We start from the raw sequence: 22,676 nt of genomic DNA, 5'->3' as shown, positions 1-22,676 counted from the left end.
TCATCAGGGATGTTGGCCTATAGTTTTTTTTTTTTTGTTGTGTCCTTGTCTGGTTTTGGAATCAGGGTGATGCTGGCTTTGTAGAATGAGTTAGGGAGAATCCCCTCCTCTTCAATTTTTTGGAATAGTTGCAAGAGGATTGGTGTTAGTTCTTCTTTGTACTAATTTGTAATTCTTTGTACTTCTTTGTGGTAATGCTTTGGTAGAATTCTGCAGTGAGTCCATCTGGTCCCCAGCTTTTCTTTGTTAGGAGACTGTTTATTACTGAATTGGTCTATTCAGATTTTCTATTACTTTCTGGTTTGATTTTGGCAGGTTGTATATTTCCAGGACTGTATCCGTTTCCTCTAGGTTTTTCAGTTCGTTGCATATAGTTCATAATAGTCTCTGGTGATTTTTGGTATTTCTGTGATATCAGTTGTAATGTCCCCTTTTTTATTTTTGATTTTGTTTGGATCTCCTTTCTTCTTGGTTAGTCTAGTTAGCAGTTTATCTTTTCAGAGAACTGATTTTTCATTCCATAGATCCTTTGCATTTTTTTTTAAGTCTCTGTATTTTGTTTAGTTCTGCCGTGATCTTTATTATTTCTTCTGCTAGCATGAGGTTTAGTTTGTTTTTGCTTTTTTAGTACCTTGAGATGTGTATCACTATAGTGTTTATTCAAAATATTTATTTGTGTTTATTGCTATAAACCTCTTTTTTAGCATTGCTTTTGCTGTGTCCCAGGTTTTGGTATGTTGTGTTTCTACTTTCTTCTTTTTTTTTTTTTTCTTCTTCGAGACAGAGTCTAGCTCTGTTGCCCAGGCTTGAGTGCAGTGGCACGATCTCAGCTTATTGCAACCTCTGCCTCCCAGACTCAAGAGATTCTCCTGCCTCAGCCTCCCAAGCAGCTGGGACTACAGATGCATGCCACCACACCTGGATAATTTTTGTATTTTTTTTTTTTTTTTTTTAGTAGAGATGGGGTTTCACCATGTTGGCCAGACTGGTCTTGAACTCCTGACCTCAAGTGATCTGCCCGCTTCAGCCTCCCAAAGTGCTAGGATTACAGGCGTGAGCTACCATGCCTGGCCTCCACTTTCATTTGTTTCAAGAATTTTTTTTATTTCCATCTAATTTCTTCATTGATCTAGTGGTCATTCATGAGCATATTGTTTAATTTTTGTGTATTTGTATAGTGTTCAAAGTTCCTCTTGGTACTGATTTCTAGTTTTATTCCATTTTGGAATACAGTGTGATTTCAAGTTTTAAAAATTTGTTGAGACTAGTTTTGTGGCCTAACATGGCCAGTCACATGTTCCATGTGCTGATGAGAAGAATGTGTATTCTGCAATTGTTGGATAAAATGTTTGAAAGTGTCTGTTAGGTCATTTGGTCTGAAGTTCAGTATAAGTCCAGTGTTTCTTTATTTTCTATCTAGATGATCTGTCTAATGCTGACAGTGATGTGTTGAAGTCCACCATTACCATTGTGTTGGAGTCTTTCTTTGTATCTAGGAGTATTTGCTTTGTAAATCTGGGTACTGCAGTGTTGGGTTCATATATTATTTTGAATTGTTATATTCTCTTGCTGTAATGATCTCATTATCATTATATGATTACCTTGTTTGTCTTTTTTTAAACTTTTTTTGACTTAAAGATATTTTATCCGTGCCCGGCACGGTGGCTCAAGCCTGTAATCCCAGCACTTTGGGAGGCCGAGGTGGGCAGATCACGAGGTCAGGAGATCAAAACCATCCTTGCTAACACGGTGAAACCCTGTCTCTACTAAAAATACAAAAAATTAGCCGGGCATGGTGGCAGGCGCCTGTGGTCCCAGCTACTCAGGAGGCTGAGGCAGGAGGATAGCATGAACCTGGGAGGCGGAGGTTGCAGGGGGCTGAGATCATGCCACTGCACTGCAACCTGGGCAACAGAGCAAGACTGTGTCTCAAAAAAAAAAAAAAAAAAAGATATTTTATCCAATATAGCTACTCTTGCTTGCTTTTGGTTTCCATTTGTGTGGAATATCTTTTTCCATCCCCTTATTTTCAATCTATATGTGTCCTCACAGGTAAAATACATTTCTTATAGGCAACATATAGTTGGATCATGTTTTTTTACCCATTCAGCCAGTCTGTATCTATTAAGTGGAGAATTTAACCCATTTACATTCAATTTTATTGATATGTGAAGATTTGTTTCTGTTGTATTGTTGTTTTCAGGTTATTTTGTATATTATTCTTTGTTCCTTTTTGTCTTGGTTGTCCTTGTTGTGTGCTGATTTTCTGTGGTACTACCATTTGATTATTTTCTCTTCCTCATTTGTGTATTTGCTTTACCAGTGAGTTTTATATTTTCAGGTGTTTTCATGGTAGTAACTGTTGTTCTTTCACTGCCAGGTTTAGGACTCCTTTGAGCATTTCTGGTAAGGCAGGTCTAGTGGTGATGAATTCTCAGTATTTGCTTGTCTGGGAAAGATTCTATTTCTCCTTCGTTTATGAAGGATAATTTTGTTGGATGTAGTATCTTTGGGTGACATTTTCTTTCTTTCAGCACTTATTTTCCTATTATATCCTGGCCTATAAGGTTTCTGCTGAGAAGTCTGCTATTAGTCTGATGGTGGTGGGGGGAGGCCTCTCTGTAGGTGACTGGATACTTTTCTCTTAGTGTTTTAGAATTTTCTCTCTGTTATTGGCTTTAGACAGTTGTACTGTAATGTGCTATGGAAACCTTTTTGCATTGGGGAACACTGGGCCTCCTGCATCTGGATGTCTGAATCTCTTGCTAGACTTGGGAAGTTTTCATCTGCTATTTTGATAAATAGGTTTTTCATCCCTTTTGTTCTCATCTCACTTTTGGGGATACCAGTAACTCATATATTTGGTTGCTTATAGTATCCCATATATCACAAAGACTTTGTTCATTCTTTTTTTTTTTTTCTTTCTTTATTTTTGTCTGGGTAGTTTTGAAAGACCTGATTTTGTTGTTGTTGTTGTTTGAGACAGAATCTGGCTCTGTTGCCCAGGTTGGGGTGCAGTGGTGTGATCTCGGCTCACTACAACCTCTGCCTCCCAGGTCCAGGCAATTCTTGTGCCTCAGCCTCCCGAGTAGCTGGGATTACTGGTGTGCACCACCATGCCTGGATAATTTCTTGCATTTTTTAAAGAGACGGGGGTTTCACCATGTTGGCCAGGCTGCTCTCGAACTTCTGGCATCAAGTGATCCACCCACCTCGGCCTCCCAAAGTGCTGTGATTACAGATGTGAGCCACTGTGCCTGGCCAAGACCTGTTTTCAAGTTCTGAGATTGTTTCTTCTGCTTGGTCTAGTCTGTTGTTGAAGTTTTTTAGTGTATTTTGTATTTAATTGAAGGAGTTCTTCAGCTCCAGAATTTTTGTTTGGTTCTTTTTTATGATATCTTTCTGGTAAATTTCTCATTCCTATCTTGAATGGTTTTTCTGATTTCTTTGTATTGTCTTTGGAATTCTCTTATATCTCACTGAGATTCCTTAGTATCATAGTTTTGAATTTTTTCCCCCAGGATTCTTGAATTTATTTTTGATTGGGATCTGTTGCTCAGGAATTACTGTGGGGGTGTCATATTTCCTTCTTTTTTCATGTTTCCTTTTGTCCTACGTTCATACCTATGTATCTGGTATAATAGTCACTTCTTCCAGCTTTTTGAATTTGCTTTCATAGGGGAGAGCTTCTTCCCAAAGATTATATCAATGGTGTTAGTTGGATAGGGCCTTTTGGCTTTGATTCTGGGTGCGCGTGATAGTGTAGTGTAATCTGTATGATTTGTTTGTCTATAAACAATGTCATTGGTATCTGTGATTTTCTTGGTTGTTTAGGGTGCAGTTAGTGGAGTTTATGGTGAAGTTTTGCTAGGGACAGACATGTCAGGTGGGCCAGTCTTTGGCCCCAGTGGTGGCAGTGGTGGGAGTGGTGGGCTGAACATGCCTTATTCTGAGCCCCAGCTCGTCATATTCTGGCACTGGTGTCAGCAGGACCAGGTGGGTCAATTCTTAGATGTCCAGGTAGCTTACTTAGATGCCAGTAATGGCACAGTGGGCTGGGCAGGTGAGGAGGTTCTCAGGTCCCAGCGTGGTAGGGGCAGTGCCAGTGGTGGGATGATCCCCTGGATTCTAAGTAGTGAATGCTGGTGTTGGCAGTGGCTGTGGTGCAGGGTTACCACAAAGCCCCAGACACAACTCTCAGGCTTTCTCACTCTCTTCAGCAGAGCCACACAGAATGAAGAAGGAATCCACCCTTCGTACACAAGCCCCAGCACAACAGCCGTGCCACCAGTAGGGGCACAGTCACCACTCACAGGCCTAGACAGGCAGCTCTCTGTTTCCCTTACCCCAGCCTCCAGTGGTAGCAGCAGCTGTGCCTGCAATGGTGTTTGGAGCGGGAGAAGGGATCCCACTCTACATGTGAGCCCAGGCACAGAAGCTGCTTCACCAGTTGGGGGGGCGAGGGGGGGTCTCTCTCTCACAAGGCTGAGCACACAGTTTGTGCTGCTGCTGGTGGTGGGGTCACTTTTCACAGCTGTATGCAGGGAGCTCTGGGCTCTAGAAAGCTGATGCTTTAGTTTCCTTTGTTCCAGGGGCTTCATTTTTGGTACAGCGCACCATTATTTCCCTGGAGAATACTCTCTTGAGTTAGAGCACCAGAAACCCCATAGCACCTTTGGGTCCAGCCAACACTGTGCCACTATAGCCCTCTGGGTGGAGACTGGGGGAATGTCAGTGGAAGCTCCTGGGATGTGGAGATATGGGGGCTATGGTTCCCAGGGCAGGACGAAGTCCCATGACAGCTGGGCTCTCGTGGTGGTGCCCAGTTCCAGCTGCTTAGGTACCAGAGGCAGGGAGAGGGGATAGTGACCCAGTGCAAGTTCCCTGTCTGGTGCAATGCTTGTGCAGGGTCTCCAAATCACTGCCCACACTAGTTTCAGGGTTGGTATGGGTAGAGGAGCTCTCTTGTGGTTCAGATTGCAGCAGTTTGTGATGGGGTTGTGGACTACTAAAGTTCTCACTTACTCTTTCCCCTGCCCCAATATTGAACCCCTCACGGCTGCCAGCAGATCTCAGACAAGTAGGCTGCTTGGTTCCTTCCCCTTCTCTGCCTCAAGTGTTTCCTGTGACTTCTCTGTTGGACTTTAATGTTCTCTTCCTAGATACCCTATTCAAGGTATGATTACCTATTTGCAATTTTGGCTCACTCTGAAGAGGGTGGGTGTCTGATATCTCTAGTCTGCCATCTTGTTTAATTCTTTATGATAAGTTAAAAAATTAATTCATCATCATAAGAGGATGATAGAGAGCCAGTTTGTCATCTTAAAAAATAGGCCAATAGCTAGGCATAATGATGCATACCTGAAGTCTTAGTTACTTAGAAGGCTGAGGTGGGAAGATCCCTTGAGGCCAGCCTGGGCAACATAGAAAGATCGTGCCTGTTAACAAAAACAAAAATGGAATAGAAAGAAAAAAAAATCATTTATCTTGCCTTCGTTATATGAACTCTGTCACTGGATAATTTCATCATAGGTAAGGAGAAGTATCTTTATAATATTAATCCAGCTAAAAAGAAAAGAAGTTAAAATATGACTATTTTGTCATAGTTAATATATCTCTAAGCATTGAATATCAACAGTTGCTAACACTAAATAAAGAGAAAAAGAAAATACTATATTCTTGCACTCCTGATGAAAGAATATACTGTACTCCTGCTATGGCCTTATCAAAGGGATCAAACCTTAGTCTCTTCATCCTCAGGATCCAGCTACCAATTTGCAGGAAATGCCAAGCTCAGCGGAGCAAGTTGAACTATACCAAGAGTATGCAATCAGCAAATTCCAGATTGTGAGAAAGCCAAACAGCCTTGGTTCTTTAACAGATATTTTGTGTGGAAAAGAAACAGAAGAAGACCGTGTAGAAAAAAATAAAAATGATTTAAAAGGCACATCAGACTTTTAATGGGCAAGACTGAGAAATATGTGTTTAATAGTTGATTTATTCTTCTCTGGGAAAATCTTATAGAAAACTCAGGTAAGATAAATGGCATATCTAATATCTAGATATTGAGGGACTTTTTTTTTTAGTACTAAGAAATTTTTAAGATTGTATGTTAAGGGAAAAGCCTTATATGTTTTCCATGCTTTTGAGAAGGGACCAGCAATAGTGATAGTTTTGTTTAACTTAGGAAACAATCACGGCTTCCACTAAACTATCACTCATCCGAAAGTGGAACTAACTTAGGAAGAGGAGACAGGGAAAGTGGGGAATGAAGAAGAAAAATATAACAGTGGTAAAGGATTGACATTGATATTTGAAGGAAATAATGAATGGAGCTAAAACTATAGGAAAAATTGTGAAGGTGGCAACTTTGCTTTTAGTATCTATTTTCACCTCTTCACTATCCAGTAAAAATAAGCGAGCTTACCAACCCTCCAAGATTGCCTACAAAAGTGAGAGAATGATAAATTTAAACAAACAGAATGTTAACCCACCTAAGTGAAACTGTTAGAGGAAACAGCTTCAACAACAACAAAAATGGGCACTTAAGAAAATTCAAGTACAGCATAAAAATACTTTTCTGAGCTTAAAACTCAGTTGATGAAGTGGGGGATGGTCACTGGAGATTTAAATTATTCATCTGGAGACTTCAATTATTAGACTGGAAAAATAAAGTAACATAAATCTTCAAAACATAGAGCAAAAATACAAAGAGAATCATGAAAGAAAAGGTAAAAGACTTAAGGAATAGATCCAGGAAACATAACAGAGCTAACATGTGTATAATAGTTATTTATAGGAATTTAAAAAGGAGAAAAACAGATGGAAGATAGATAATATTTATGCAAATAATAGAAGAAAATTTTTCTGAGCCAAAAAAGCCTATCAGTTTTGAAGTTCACTGAGCTTCAGATTGATTTGATGAAAACACACATACATACCCCTTGACATACATTGGCCAAATTCTTTAGCTGTGAAGTGACAAGTTATGGGCAAAGAAATACTGTCGGGTTGGCACTGGACTTCAGATTTGCAATAGTGGAAGATAGACTACTGAGAGAAAAGAACTGCAACGTAAGAATCCTGTACCTGGCTGAGACGCTACTCACCTGTCAGGGTAAAAGGATAATTGCAAACATTTAAAGATTTTAAAAGCATATAAATACATATATTTTCTTACACATTTAAAAAAAAGAAATAGTGGGAGAATAAACCAACAACTTATAAAGTGGTTACCTAATAAGGAAAGGGTTAAAAAGGGAGGTTATGCAAATTTTACCATCTTTTTGAAAAACAGTCTAGCAACAGCTAACAAAACTCAAGAGTCCTAGAGATACATACTTGAAATATCTATCAATGAAATGATAGGATATGAACAAGATCTTCAAAATGATACAGGGATGGGGCGAATGGAGGTGTGAATTGGTCAAAGATTGATGGTCACTGGAGCTGAGACAAATTGTCTGTATAACATTCTGTCCACTTTTGTGTAAGTACAAAATTTACCATCACAAAAATGCTCTTAAAAATACTCATGCTTCATCATCTAGCAGTCAAACTTGTGGGAGTATCCTATGTTTATTATAACATTCTTTTTAGGGGCAAAAAATATAGCCATCACTAGGGGATTGGTTGATTAAATCAATGTATAGCCTCACCATAAACTATTGCACAGCCATGGAAAAGCATGTCAGTGCCATGCCTAGAGTTGTAGGGTTACTTGAAGACATTTTTACAAGGTATTGTTGAGTTCAAAAAATCAAGAATAGTTATATCTCATTTTTGTAAAATGAACAGTGTTTTAAAAATCTGTATGTATATGTGTGTACATATTTGTGTAAAATTTTATTAGCATGGAGCAAAATCTGGAAGGATGTATACCAGGCCATTAAGGAGACGTGTCTTAGGTAGCTAGTGGCAGAGGAGATGATGATTTGGATGGATGGAATGGTCAAAGTACAGTTGGACACAATCATTGATAATTTTTTTATACATATATTTACAAGACTCAACAAAATCTTCTCCTGCTCTGCATCCCCGTTTATTTAATCATTTATGCCCTTCCCTTTACAACTAAGCTTCTTAAGGTACATTGTAGACTGACTGTCCTCCATGGAACCTAGTTTTACTAAGATTGCACATGCTGTCACTGCCAGATCCCTCAGTGGTATTTCAGTCCGTATCCTTTGAAATTCTCCATAGAATTTGACATTGTTGACCATATTCTTCCTAAAATTCTCTTGCCTTGGTTCCTGGGACAAAGTTCTCCTTGGCTTTTGTCCAGCTCCCCAGACTATTCCTTCTCAGTTTCCTCCTAGATTCTTGTCTTCGTAACTTCCTCATTTCCTTTCCATAAACACCCCTGTGTTGGTTTTCCCAAGATTTTTACCTTCTGGACCCTCTTCTCATGCTGCATACTCTCTCATATAAATTTCACCCACACTTAGAGTTTTTACTACCATTTATATAATGATTTTAAAATACATCTATCTCAGACATTTCTCTTAAGCTTCAAACTTACATATTTGACTGCTCTCTGAATATTTCCACCTGGATTTCCTCAGCAAAATCTCAAAAATCAGCATACCCCCACCATTACACTCCTCTTCATGTTCTATCTTAATTAGTGTAACATCATTCATCTGCACATATAAGTCATACACTCGAGAGTCATCTAAACTCCTTCTTCCTTTTTCTTTCAATTCAACAGCAATTTTTGAGCACTCATTATAGGTTAGGCATTGCTTAAGTACTGAGGATACAGCTGATTAAGAAAATGGAGAAAACATAAAACATAATTGACTCTTATCAATTTCAGCTTTCAAAATTTTTGTAAGTCCATCTTCCAGCTAAACTGAGAGTCCTTTGAACGTTTTCGTCCAGTCTAAAGTGGAATAAAGATTATAATAGCTGAAATTGCATTAACTTCCGTGAGAAAGTAAGAGAATAATTTTTTAAGGCTGGGTGCAGTGGCTCACGCCTGTAAATCCCAGCACTTTGGGAGGCCGAGACGGGTGAATCACTTGAGTCCAGGAGCTCAAGACCATCCCAGGCAACATGGTGACACCCCATCTTTACAGAAAATACAAAAATTAGCAGGGCATGGTGGCACGTACCAGGAATCCCAGCTATTCAGGATGGGGCTGAGGTAGGAGGTTCACTTGAGCCTGGGAGGTCGAGGCTGCCATGACCTGTGTTTGCACCACTGTACTCCAACCTGGACAACAGAGTGAGACCCTGTCTCAAAGGAAAGAAAATAAGATTTTAAAGGTAAAAAATGTTTATATGATATGTTAACTGTTATGCTATTCTAAATATTACATATTTGGCTGCCCTCTGGATATTAAGAAATCTCAAAAATAGCTACTAATTCTTTTAATTGCTGTCGCTTCTGAAAATTGTAGCTATGAAAAGCAGCTTTGTTATAAACTTGCTTTTAGAAAGAAGTGCTACAACAAATTTTCCCACGGAAGAAGGGAGATGTTTTATTTGAACTTACATGTTTAATTAGTGCAGAACACACCTTCTAGAACCTTTTTGATTTTCACTGATCTTGATTGTTTCATGTGTTCATCAGCTATGTATTGATTTTTCAGAATATTTATTTTCCACATGGTGAATATGCCTGAATTATTGCTTGGTCAGAGTCCCTCAAGGAATGATACAAAAATCATCAGTAAGTATCATATAAAGATTTTGGAGCTGCTGAAAAAGACTGAGGAAAATACCCAAAATTTATTACTTAATTTACATGAGGTCCTTGTTAGATTTAACTGTACCAAACTTCATCCAATCTAAATTCAGAACATACTAATATATAATCATATAACTGCCCATAGATGTTTGTATATATGAAGCCGGATAGCATTATCTAATAATATAGCACATCATCTATGTGACAGATACACTTTAAGTGTTGAAAGTTAAAGAATAACCAAGATTATTAATTTCAGAACTTAATAAATTTGGAGTAACTAAGAGGGTATCATGTATGTAGCATTCTAAATGTGGTTTATTCCATTAGTCATTGTGCTTTATGCCACTGCTACTCAGAGTAGCCCTTCCGTTAACTGTTTGTTACCAGCCCTCAAGATAAGGAGCTTGTGCCAGAATGTCTGTCAGTGCATTGCTTCCTTAATCAGAAAGGAAAAAATACTATGGAAAAAAATGTCCACTAAAATAAGTAGTGTGCTTTGTGATGTAATTGATTTCTATGTTTGGTACCAGCTCCTTATTTTATGATGGTTTAGTAATAAACAATTTGCAGGTTGGCCTGTCTTTATGGACCACACTTTGAGTAGCAGTTTTATGTCATGTGTATCAGACATTTATGATATTGTTGCAGGAATACATGTCCTGGTTAATACAGCTTATTTATGTATAAATGTTTGGCACTTTTAGATTTACATAATTCTTTAGTCTTTTTTCCCCTAACTTCTGCCTTTTTCCCTTAGTCTAAGTCCATGTTACCTTCCTGTATAGAAATTCTGTCCAGCAATAGTGTTTGCTACAAATGGTTGCTTCTTGCTACGGTGCGAGAACTCAGTCATATTCAGAAAACCAGATCTTGTTCATAAACCATAATCATGGAAATGGAGAAGTGGGTAACTTGTCACATAACACCCCTCCCACATACTTACTGACACTCATTAATTGCCAAAGTAGAGGTTTTGTTAACAACTTTGCCAGACACTGGTTTTATTACTTAGAGTGTCTAATGAACAAAGTTTAAAATGCCAGTCATTGTCAAAAGAGCTATTCACCATTTTCTACCTTACCTTGTCAGTAAACTGGCTTTATTAAGTGGCTCCTATAAATGTTCCTCACTTGCATACTTCAACTTAATCAAGAAAAATGCTCCATTAATAAATAGACAAGCTACTTTTAGAGCTTACTGAAGACAGATTAGGAGACTTGAAATTACAGTAGTATGTTGTTACCCACTGGTTTACTGAGTGCGTTTCTGTGTCATAAAATAAACAAAATGACCAGGACTTTGAAGCCTACTTTTCTCAGTGTTATAACAGTAAATTGTACTATTATATATTGTCATAATTTGTACAACTTATTTCCTCAGTTTTATATTTCAGGAACTATGAAAATACAACTGTTGGTACATACTTACAGTGGAGTTCTAATAGTTAATAAATCAAGAGATCCAAAAAAATTATTTAAGTCAAAATGTACCAGAATTTTTTATCAAATGGATTATGTGATGTTAACAGTTCACCATAAGTAGGGAGAAGCGTTAGCTTAGGAAGTTTTAAAGTAAATTTTTTTAACCTAGAAGCATAAAGACTACAAGAAGAGGTTACATCGGGTGTTTTTAGTATGTCCAAATATATATATCAACAAATTTGATCACCGGGAATCTAGACTTGATAGAGCATTTTATAGAGTAGTTTGCATATGAGTATACCTGTAATAAAAGATTTTTCATTTAACCTGTAGTTAAAATGTAAATAGTATTTTATTTTTGTCCTTTCTAAATGACGTCTTAGTAGCTTCCAGTGTATTTATTAGATAATAGTTCAAGCCTCATACAAAAAAATTGCAATCCATTAGTAAACCAAGAACCTTGTTTTATTTAAGCAGGACTATTAGCTACCTCCTTGATTAAGCCTATTTCTGAGGTTGTTGAATAGCAGCAAGCATCATGTTTGGTGTTCAGCACCTTTGTCACATATCCCTGTGATGTGAGTGCTTAGAAAAATTAAATAGGCACTTCGGTATCTGTTATGTGCAGAGGGCTGAGCATACAGCATGGTAGGCAATGAGGTATTCTTTAATGAACACTTCAAGTGTTTTGGATGCTTTAGTTTTCCTCCTCTGCTTTCTAACGTATGTGGTGTGCTTTACACACAGATTTCTGAATCTTAGTTTTTTAAACTTTTTAAATGTATATATCACCAACTTGCTTCTACCTCTGTCTTAAGCAAACAGAACACATACAGATGTAAATTAATTATATCAGCCTAGCTCCAAAGCCTAAGAGTTTCAAATTCCAGATAGGTTTTTTTTTTTTTTTTCAAAAGAAAAATATATGTCAGTGTTAGCTAGAGGAAAAAAGGAAAGAAATTGCGAATACCTAAATTAACATACACTGTAAAAAATCACTTTTACCAGTGTCTATAAGTGAAAATATCTTTGACTTGCACATATGTATATATACACACACACACACACATAGAAAAATAAATGGCAAATGGTGCTTGCAGCTGCAGTGTTTTCTGGATGGCTGCAAATTAATGTAAGTCTTTAAACTTTAGGGTACATAAGACTATTAAGTATCCTTCTTTGAAGTTCATATAAATATAGTAGACAAATTTCAAATGTATTTGCCCAAAAAATGTAGTTATTTATTGCAAATGCCAAAGCTAATAGGTTTTTTGTTTCAAATATTAACTTGATGTATTTTCCTTAGAAACTGAATTTCTACCAGTGCCTAGCAACTTAAAGTGAGTCTGTCACATAATTATAGTAGTGAGATATTGCTGAATATTTAAGACTAAAACTCTCCATAAAGGGTACATTTGGGCAGAACACCAAAAAATAACCTTTGGCTTAAAAATATTATATATGCATACAAAAAAAAAAATGAGTTCAGCTTTAGCTATCTCATCCTGTCTGCAGAAAAATGTTTTATCTAGCCTTGGGTTAAAAGGACCTCCATGTAATGTATATATTTATGATGGAATAGCCGAGACTGGGTAATTTTGTCAGTTTCCTTTAGCGACATCAAAATTTTTGTAGTGATACAAGTCTTATTTTCAGAGGAAAAATTCTTGATTATTTATAGAATCAAATTCTATTTTACTGATAATTCAGTAGAAAGGCGTATGATTGAGGGGAGTACATAGAGTGCTGTGGTACTTGATTTTATTTTGTGTGTAGATTTTGCTTTTGGACTTAGATATTTTCAGCTATTGATTATATTCTCTTCCTTCCCCATCTCACACTTAAAGTCTTAACTGTAATTCTCTTACCAATATGTAATACTATAGTAATACAATGAAAATAAGTTCTTATCTGGCATACTTACCTCTGAACAGATGTGTATGACTACTTTTCTTTTGTAAAGTAGAATTAAAATTAATAACCTTTGTTTTAGAAAATTGAGATTTAGAAATGGAAATTTAGAAGAGACTATGTAAAATTACCTCATATTTTATTTTCCTGTCTCTAAGCTACCTTGCTCAATCAGTTTGGGGATGTGAAAGCTGTAAAGTACTTGTTTCCCAAAGTGCAGGTGCATTTTTCTGTTACTTGTTTAGGCAACATAAATAACAGTTACATGTACATAATTCTTGAATACGTTGGTTTTAGTTAGTGAGCTAGAGTCCTGCTGCAGATGTGAAATATTCCTCCCAATGATGCCCTAGAGAATCTCTGAAATTCAGAGTCAGTTGGTTCAGGGAACCAGACTCAGCTGAGATCACTACTAACAGGCCTCTCACTCAGAGAGACTCTCCACAAAACTGCTGAAAAATGAATTTTTCCCTGTATCAATATGAAAAATCCAGAGATTTGAGGAAAGTCAAGTGAATGACAGATAAGAAGGGACAGCATGAACAAACAGAACAGTTGATTCTCGAACATAAATAATGTAGGAAGCAGAAGGGTAAGTTCCTAGTATCCTTGGAGGTTACAGAGGGCAGTGGATCCACCAACCATAACAAAAAGCTGCAGTGAAAGAGGGTAATCAGAGACCAAGAAAGTCCTTGGAATTCAAGATAATATATGATTACTAAAGTAAATATTCTGTCAAGGACTGAAGAATAGACTAGACATTGCTGAAGATCTAATTTGATGACATATGAAGAATGTGGAAAACAAAGATGTTGGAAATATGAGGAAAATGGTTTTTAAAAAATGGACGAAACATACATTATTTATCTTACAAAATGCAAATGTTAGGAAAATAGTTTTTTAAATTGAGGAAAGTGTCTTGAGATGGGTGCGGTGGCCCACGCCTGTAATCCCAGCACTTTGGGGAGGCTGAAGAGGGTAGATCACCTGAGGTCAGGAGTTCAAGACCAGCCTGACAAACATGGTGAAACCGGTTTCCATCTCTACTAATAAATACAAAGAAAAATTGGCCAGGCTACTATAATCTCAGCTACTTGGGAGGCTGAGGCAGAGAATCACTGGAACATGGGAGGTGGAGGTTACAGCGAGCCGAGGTCACACCACTGCACTCCAGCCTGGACAGCAAGAGTGAAATTCCATCTCAAAAAAATGAATGAATGGAAGTGTCTCTTAACTGAAGAAAGACTTACTTTTAGATCAAAGGGAATTATTTTAAACCTAGAATGCTATCATCAGCCAACCATCAATCAGGTAAAAAGGCTAAAAACATCCTTGGATATACTTTCTATTCCTTTTCTGGAAAATTATTCAAATATATTGCTTTTTAGTGACACAAAATATAAAACTAAACGACATGGAGACTTAACTCTTTTTTTTGAGATGAGGTCTTGCTGTATTGCCCAGGCTGGTCTTGAACTGATGGGCTCAAGAGATCCTCCTGTCGAAGCTTCCTGAGTAGCTGGGACTATAGATGTGTGCTACTGTGCCCAGCTCTAACTCAAGGTTTTGATTTAAAAAAATCCAGAATGACAGCAACAAGCAATTGACATATTTTAGAACAAAATTTCAGAGAACTTCGTGAAGAATGTTACCAAGAAAAGAGTAGTTCCTAGTACTCGTATTGTGTGATTTCGATTCTGAGAGTTCATTGTGTCATGCTGTTGATGATATGATGGCATTTTGTGCTGATGAACAAGAACAGAGACAAAAATTCCAGGAAGTATGACGCAGGCTAAAATAATAGCATGATTTTGGACTTCTCATGGAGTATAAGCATGCTTTCTGAAATGACAGTAGTACATCAGGTCATTTAAAAGGGCCAAGAGGACAAGCCTAAGGTTTAAAAGTTCTCTTTATTATTTCCAAGTTAATTAAATTCAGATAAAATCAAGTGTAATACTTTAAGCTATTAAAAATGTTTCTCCTGGGTGGTGGGATTATTTTATAGGTAGCGTTTATTCTTTTCTTTTACCCATCTCTCTGTTTTTGTGACTTTCTAACATGAAGTTTTATAACAGAAGCACAATAAATGTCATTTTAAAATAAAATATCACTAAAATATGGCTTAGGACTTTTTTATGCACTTAGCCCATCTGAATAAAAAAAGTCATATAAACAAATAACATTCCCAATGTAAAGATAGTTTTTTCATAGTAATAATCCTACTGTTAAAAGAATACCTGGCCAGACGTCGTGGCTCACACCTGGAATCCCAGCCCTTTGGGAGGCCAAAGCGGGCAGATTACTTGAGCCCAGGAGTTCGAGAGCAGCCTGGGCAACATGGCAAAACCCCATTTCTACAAAAAAAAAATTAGCCAAGCTTGGTGGGGCACGCAGGTAGTAGCAGCTACTTAGGGAGCTGAGGTGGGAGAATCACTTCAGCCCAGGAAGTTGAGGCTACAGTGAGCTGTGAACACTGTGATCACACCACCACTCTCCAGCCGGGGATACAGAGCTAGACCCTCTCTCAAAAAAATAAAAAGACCAGTTTATAATCACTAGTTTAATTGTTTAAGGTCAAGGCATGACTTTTTTCTTTATAAACTATATTAATAGTTTATATGTAAATCAAGATATTTATATCTGAGTTGTGAATATGTCAGAATCAGGTAAAGAATAGACAAACACAAATCATATTTGAAATTCAATTTTAATCTCAGGTGAGTATGTTTCATAGCATTTTGTTTTCTTAATTTAAAACTGATAAACACTTATGTAAATCAATACTAGTAAATCTCATTTAAAATAATACTTTGTTCTAGAGCCTAGATTTTTGTGGCAGGGTTGTTTTGTCAGTATACTCAATCATGAAATAAAGACAGAAGTAGAAGATATTCAAATACTTATGGAAAGGTCACAAAGTATGGCATCATTTTATTGGATGTTTATATAGTTGTCTTACCTATATTTGGTGTCTTTTATATACTAGGAAGTAACATAGCATGATGGTTGTACCAATTTTGGAGTCAGAGAAACTTGAATTTGAAGACGTAACTCTGCCACTTAACTAGCTTTATGGTCATGACAGATGTATTATTAGCATTACATAGTGGTATTCTAGACATGTAAGATGGACATAGATGAATGAGACAATTTATAGAATTGCATAAATACAGTATTCATTTTAGCCTTTTACTAATGCTTATTTTCAGTGAAAAGTTCTCTACTTAGCTGTAGAAACTTAAAAATTATATACTGGCATCAAATTGTAGTTAGCAAATGCAACAAAGTTGATATTATCGTGTCCCTCTCCTGTTTGCTATCTCTACTCCCATTTCCTTTCCCTTCTAAGGAGTGCTAGAAAATATTTTACACAAATAACTGTCAGTTATGACTAGTATTTCTATAATAAAAGTATAAATTCCACCAAACACTAATACATGAAATATTAGATATAAGAAAATAAGTTTCTTGGTTCATTCTACTTCTTCTTTCCCCTCACACCTCCCTGCACCTCTCCTTCCCTGCCCATGAAAAGTTTATATCTACATATTTCCATTGTTGATTTGAAAGACTGATGGTTTCCACTGCCCTTATTCTAAAGGACCACATACTTCCATTGTAGCCCTGTAATAAGTGAAATAAGTGCCCGGAGCAAGCTTGAATCTTTTTGTCTTCAATCTTATAGTACATTGTTAAACAAATAAGGGATTAGACTTTGGCCTTTTAAAATTGACATACGTGCTTTATTGAATTTGGCAGTATTTGATGTCAAAAGTATGTTATTTAAAAGTTTTTAATTAACATGATACATTCTTCTCTTTTTTGTAGGCAGTGAGTTACTATTTATCACATGCATGGTATATGTGCCAGGTATATGTCAGGCACTTTACATAAATTAGTTAATCCTTGAAACAGTCCTGTTAGTATTAATTCCTAATACTAGATTACTGACCTTTTACATGGCAGAGCAAAGATTTGAACCTAGGGCTAATGCCAGAATTGATGTGACTTTGCATTACACCAGGCTGATTGTTACTGAGTATAGGAAGTTCAGAGTCAGATGATCCTGCTGTTAGCATGTAACTGGAATATGAATTTTGTATACATTTATTTGATTTAATTACACCTATTTTGAAGTGTGCCAAAACAGTTCTTCATTATGTTTGACTGTTATACTTTCTGTTGGGCAAAAAGGATGTTGAAAATGAAATAATGATTTTGTTTGTTTTTTTGTTTGTTTGTTTTGCCATAGAGTCTGCTATTAACTAATTTAAAATCTTTGGGCTCATGCCTGTAATCCCAACACTTTAGTAGGCAGAGGCAGGAGGATCACTTGAGGTCTCGAGTTCGAGACTAACCTGGGCAACAGCAAACCTCATCTCTACCAAAAAAAAAATGGCCTGGATGTGGTGGTGTGTACCTGTAGTCCTAGCTACTTGAGAGGCTGAGGCAGGAGGATCGCATGAGCCCAGGAGCTCAAAGTTACAGTGAGCTGTGATTGTGCCACTGCACTCCAGCCTGGGCAATGGACGGAGACCCTATCTAAAAAAAAAATTTTTTTTAATTATAGGGCTGCTGCTTATTGTGATTAAGTGTACTACAATATTATCATATCTAGGCTAATTAATTTTTATCATCTTAAAATATCTAGTTCTAATTGCCTCATAAAATATGTGTTTTAAAAAACTTTATTGGTTGATATATCTGAGTATCTTTTAATCTATAGATATTCCCCCTCCTTTCTTTCCTGTGTTCTTGTAATTTTCTGTTGAAATAACCTGATAAATCTCCCTGATAAATTTTCCCAGAGTCTGGATTTTAAGTATTGCATCTCCATAGTTTTGGGGTTTTTTGTTTTGTTTTGTTTTGTTTTGTTTTTTCTTGAGATGGAGTTTCATTCTTGTCGCCCAGGCTGGAGTGCAATGGTGCAACCTCCACCTCCCAGGTTCAAGCGATTCTCCTGCCTTAGCCACCCAAATAGCTGGGACTACAGGCGCCCCCCACCTCGCCTGCCTAATTTTTGTATTTTTAGTAGAGACAGGGTTTCACCACATTGGCCAGACTGGTCTCGAACTTCTGACCTCAGGTGATGGGCCCACATTGGCCCCTAAAGTGCTGGGATTACAGGCATGAGCCACCACGCCCAACCCATAGTTTCTTTTAAAGCACATTTTTTCAAGTGTTTTCTTACCTTATTTCAAATTTTTACAGTTTACCTGTAGTGATTTCAATGTTGGGAAGAAGAACTTGCTTGTGGGGATTTTGCTGGGGTTTAACAGGAGATTGTAATTTTAATGGTTCTGATCAATTTTCTTAATTTTTGTCAAGACTGACATGAACTTCGGACTTCTTTTGAAACATTGGTGGCACTCTATTGACATAAACTTGCTGTACAATTATTAAAATCATTTACATAATAATTTTGCCCATAATTTTAAAACCTTATTTTTCATTGCTGTTTCTCAAAATGTTGCCAGACTTAGTGACTCTCTGTGTCTCCATCTCTCTAAGTGAAATAAGTACTTCATATATGTTCTTTAATTTTTCTTTGCTTCACAATTGAACAGTCTTTCAGTGAGCTTCTGAAGGAGGCTAAAGATTCATTTTACCTAATCATTTCCTCCTTTATCTTAATTGTATTATTACTTGTGTCTGCAGTTATTTTATATTCATAAAGTACATATACAAATAATTATACAAACACCACTATATAAACATGGTTCCATTGTATAAAGTAAGAAATTTTGTTTGGCAAAAATGTTCAACAGCTGAGAAAACCAGGAGCTCAGGGTAGGAAGACAGGCAAGTCAGTGCTTGTGTGAAAGCACAAGCTATATGATAGCTATGGATGGCATGGGAAGCAAATCAAATAGCATATCTGTGCTCCGCATGGCAGTTAGTATGAGAAGTCATGGCATATGGATGAAATGTTTGACACCTCTTCAAATTGCTGAGTTTAGAGGGAAACGTCAGTAATTATCCAGACAGTAGTTGCCACCTGGATACTACACAAAATTATATAGTGAATATATTTGTATTTGAGGTTTGTATCTCTTTCTACACTTCTCTCTTATCCCGCCATAAGCACCCCCACTTAATTTCTTGATGTCTTAATACAGTTCTAAAACTCATTGTACATTTAATTAACATTAAGCACTTACTATGTGCTAGACATTATGAAAGTCCTCTGTATAGATCACAGGCTTATATTTGAAGTAACTTTTGAATAATGTGGAAAACAAAAGGAGAAATTTACAGCCACCATAATGATGTCACCTTCTCTACAGAAGACTTCCAAATTCCATAAATGGGCCTTTTTTCCCTCAGTAACCACACTCTCACCCCTCTCATCCTTTACCGAACATATATAACATATAAAAGTTTCTCATTCCCTGGGTGCTATAAATGGTGCTCTTAATAAAGTGATGCTTTGATAAGTTTACAGAAAGCGAAATAATGTGTGTGTTTAAGTACTTACTCATCTAGAATACATAGAATGCACTGGGGATATTGTGGTAGAAATGCACACCTTTGAAATGATTCTAAACCAGTGATGTTCCCAAGGAGTGATTGGGAGATTAACTTTACCTCCTTCCAAACCACTTCAAATAAACATAATCTAAGTAAATTTCAATGCAAATACACTCTCAAGACAAGTCTACTTCCCATCTTCCTTCCCACAACAGATTACTACCCTAATCCCTTCCTATATATACATTTTTTTTAAAGGCTAGTCAAATGAAGCAGTGAGAGTAGGAAAAGAATAAATCTGTAACTGGTTGTGATCAATTAGTTGTAAACACCATTGCACTTGGACTAACATAGGTATAAATTCCTGAACTGCTCCTATCCCTGACCATTAATCTGAAACATCTCCTAAAAAGTTGGAAAATAATAAAGAGAAACTGATTAGAACCCACATAAATATGCATGGAATTTGGGGGAAGAGGAAGTACTCCACTATTATGGCTAGTGTGTGTAGCAAGAAGCAATGAAAGAGGGGAGTCATGGTATAACACACTGGGAAATCAGACAAAAATACTCTGGGCTGCATCTGTTAGTAGGTGGCCTTGGAAAAACTGCTTAGTAGCTTAGTTTGTCTCTTAAATGGGGATAATAACACCTGTTGTAAAGACCAAATATTACTTGCTCAGCTAATAATAGGGCTTAATAAATAGTGGTAGTGGCTGTTCTGAGTCCATTGGTGTTTACAACTAATTGGTTACAACTAGTTACAGATGTCTTTGTTGCTGCTCCACTCCCACTACTTCACTTGACTAGCCTTAAAAGAAAGTGGTGGTAATAGTGGAGATGGTGGTCCAGATTTTGAGAGTTCTTTATCATTGTTGGAGTTTTTATGTTATCCTACAGTGGGGAGCCCTCAGGTGAGAAGAGAGATGATAGATAGTGCTGGTCACGTTGTTTAAGGTGATCTAGCCAAGGAATGATGAGACCCTGAGCTGAGACAGTAGTAGTGGGAATAGAGAGAAAACGGATTTAAGAGAGAGTACAGGCTGGGCACAGTGGCTCACACCTGTATTCCCAGCACTTTGGGAGGCTGAGGTGGGAGGATTGCTTGAGGCCAGGAATTCGAGACCACCCTGGGCAACATAGTGAGTCCTCATCTCCACAAAAAAAGAAGAAACTAGTCGGGTATGGTGGTGCACACCCGTAGTTCTAGCTACTGGGGAGGTTGAGGCAGGAAGATCATTTGAGCCCAGGTAGGAGGCTGCAGTGAGCTATGATTGTACCACTGCATTCCAGCCTGGGCAACAGAACAAGACCCTGTCTCTCAAAAAACAAGAGAGTCCAGAAATCAAAACTCTGAATGGTTGAATTTGGAAGTTGAGGAATTGAGAGAGTTTGAAATGGCTCTGAGATTTTAAAATTTGAATAGCTGGATTGGTTGATGTGCCACGGAGGTGAGGAATACTGACTTTAAGCAGTAAGAGGAAGCAGTTGTGGAAGGAAAAGTAATGAGTTGATTGTTCTCAGTCTTGTTTTTGAGGTAGTTGTAAGGAGTCCAGGAATATCCAGGTTAGTTGACTAGAAGTTTTTTTTTTTTGTTTTGTTTGTTTTTTTTAGTTATGGTATATTTAGTTTTGTATCATTATCACCTACTCCTGAAATATATGTGACAGTAATATATTTTCTAAAAATATATAATTAGTACAATTCAAATGTTTTAAAATCATCTCTTATTAGGCATGTGAAATGTAATTACTTTGTCAAATGTCAACATGAGAATAGATGTCATGTGTCAACACCTCTCTGCCTATTATTTTTTAAGAGATTTTGAGGGAGGGATTTCCACTATATACTGTTATCTCCCCGCATCAGCCACATCTGCTTCGTTTGGTTGCTGTTCCATTTGGATACCATACAAGAAAAGACAGAAATTGATGGTTCAGGGGAACAGTTAAGCCTAAGGATAATAGAGAATTCAAATACATTTTCACCATTCTTTAAATGTTACAGTCTTAGTTGCAAATATCTGAAGTCGCCTTGAGATGTACAAGAACTTTCAAATGTATTTAAATGCATTTAAATAATAAGATGGAGCTTAATTTTTTTTTCACGGAGAAGAAAAATGCTGGCTGGGCATGGTGGCTCACACCTGTAATCCCAGCACTTTGGGAGGCCAAGGTGGGTGGATCACCTGAGGTCAGGAGTTCAAGACCAGTCTGACCAACATGGTGAAACCCTGTCTCTACTGAAAATACAAAAATTAGCCAGGCATGGTGGCAGGTGCCTGTAGTCCCAGCTACTTGGGAGGCTGAGACAGGAGAACTGCTTGAACCCAGGAGATGGAGGTTGCAGTGAGCCACGATCGCACCACTGCACTCCACCTGGGCGACGGAGTGAGACTCCATCTCAAAAAAAAAAGAAAAATGCCTTAATAAAAATTTTAATAAAATGTTTTAACAGTTGCTTAACCTATTTCTAACTTTCCTTCCTAGTTTCCCAAATAAGAATAAACTGTTGAGAATAAATTGAGATGATCAACATTAAAAATTTTTAAAGAGCGTTTTGTTAGAAATAATTGTATAAAATGTTTTATTAAATACAAGTTTAAATTTAGTTATAGATAGCAGAGACTTTAAAAATTGGAAAAATGGAAAATAACTAGTATAATGATAAACATGGCCATTTTTTACTTAAGGGAACTTGAAGATTTGCAGATTTTAGGTGATTTTCTCACCATAGCAGTCATCTACTAAGAAAGACAGAACAAACATTTTTTTGAAGAGTTACTGCCTCACTAGAGTCCAGGATCAGGTTGATCTATGTTCTTGAGTGATTAAATTTAAAAACTGGGGACTGCTCAGGTAAAGAAAGGGAAGTGGTCTGCAAGCGAAATGGCATCATGGAGGTGTAGTGGTCTTTGCTGAGGCCCACAGGCTGGCCAGCCTCTGGTTGAGCAACACACGGTCACTGCAGATGGCACTGAGAAACCAGCGTGCAGAGAGATGAGTCTGATGAGCATGTGTGGCCCAGGATCCAGAGCCAGGTGAGGGTCATTCACCTGTAGAAATTTCTCCGCTTTCATCATGGACAGTAGTGTCAGGATAACTTATTTACGTTAGAATTTACATTCTTTCCTTTTAAAAAAGTAGGCATCTTTTAAAAGAACCGTTAGAAAA

The 22,676-nt window shown here is 37.3% G+C and overlaps 1 protein-coding gene across 27 annotated transcripts in view; it reads left to right on the top strand.

Moving 5' to 3' along the window:
• ANKRD12 (ankyrin repeat domain 12) overlaps nt 1-22,676 on the top strand; it is a 148,823-nt gene that overhangs the window by 92,433 nt on the left and 33,714 nt on the right. Inside the window, exons 1-2 of one of the 27 annotated variants that reach the window (XM_054537658.2) lie at nt 5,811-6,033; nt 9,597-9,676. The exons of the other annotated variants lie outside the window; for them this stretch is intronic. Coding sequence (XP_054393633.1) covers nt 9,613-9,676 — 64 coding nt within the window. The 5' untranslated portion in view covers nt 5,811-6,033; nt 9,597-9,612. Of the gene's footprint in view, nt 1-5,810; nt 6,034-9,596; nt 9,677-22,676 lie in introns of those variants that run through there. 27 annotated transcript variants of the gene reach the window in all.

Source organism: Pongo abelii, chromosome 17 (assembly GCF_028885655.2).
Source record: "Pongo abelii isolate AG06213 chromosome 17, NHGRI_mPonAbe1-v2.0_pri, whole genome shotgun sequence".
Taxonomy (NCBI): domain Eukaryota; kingdom Metazoa; phylum Chordata; class Mammalia; order Primates; family Hominidae; genus Pongo; species Pongo abelii.
The sequence above is the reverse complement of the archived record's forward strand: the minus strand, read 5'-3'. Positions and strand labels throughout refer to the sequence as shown.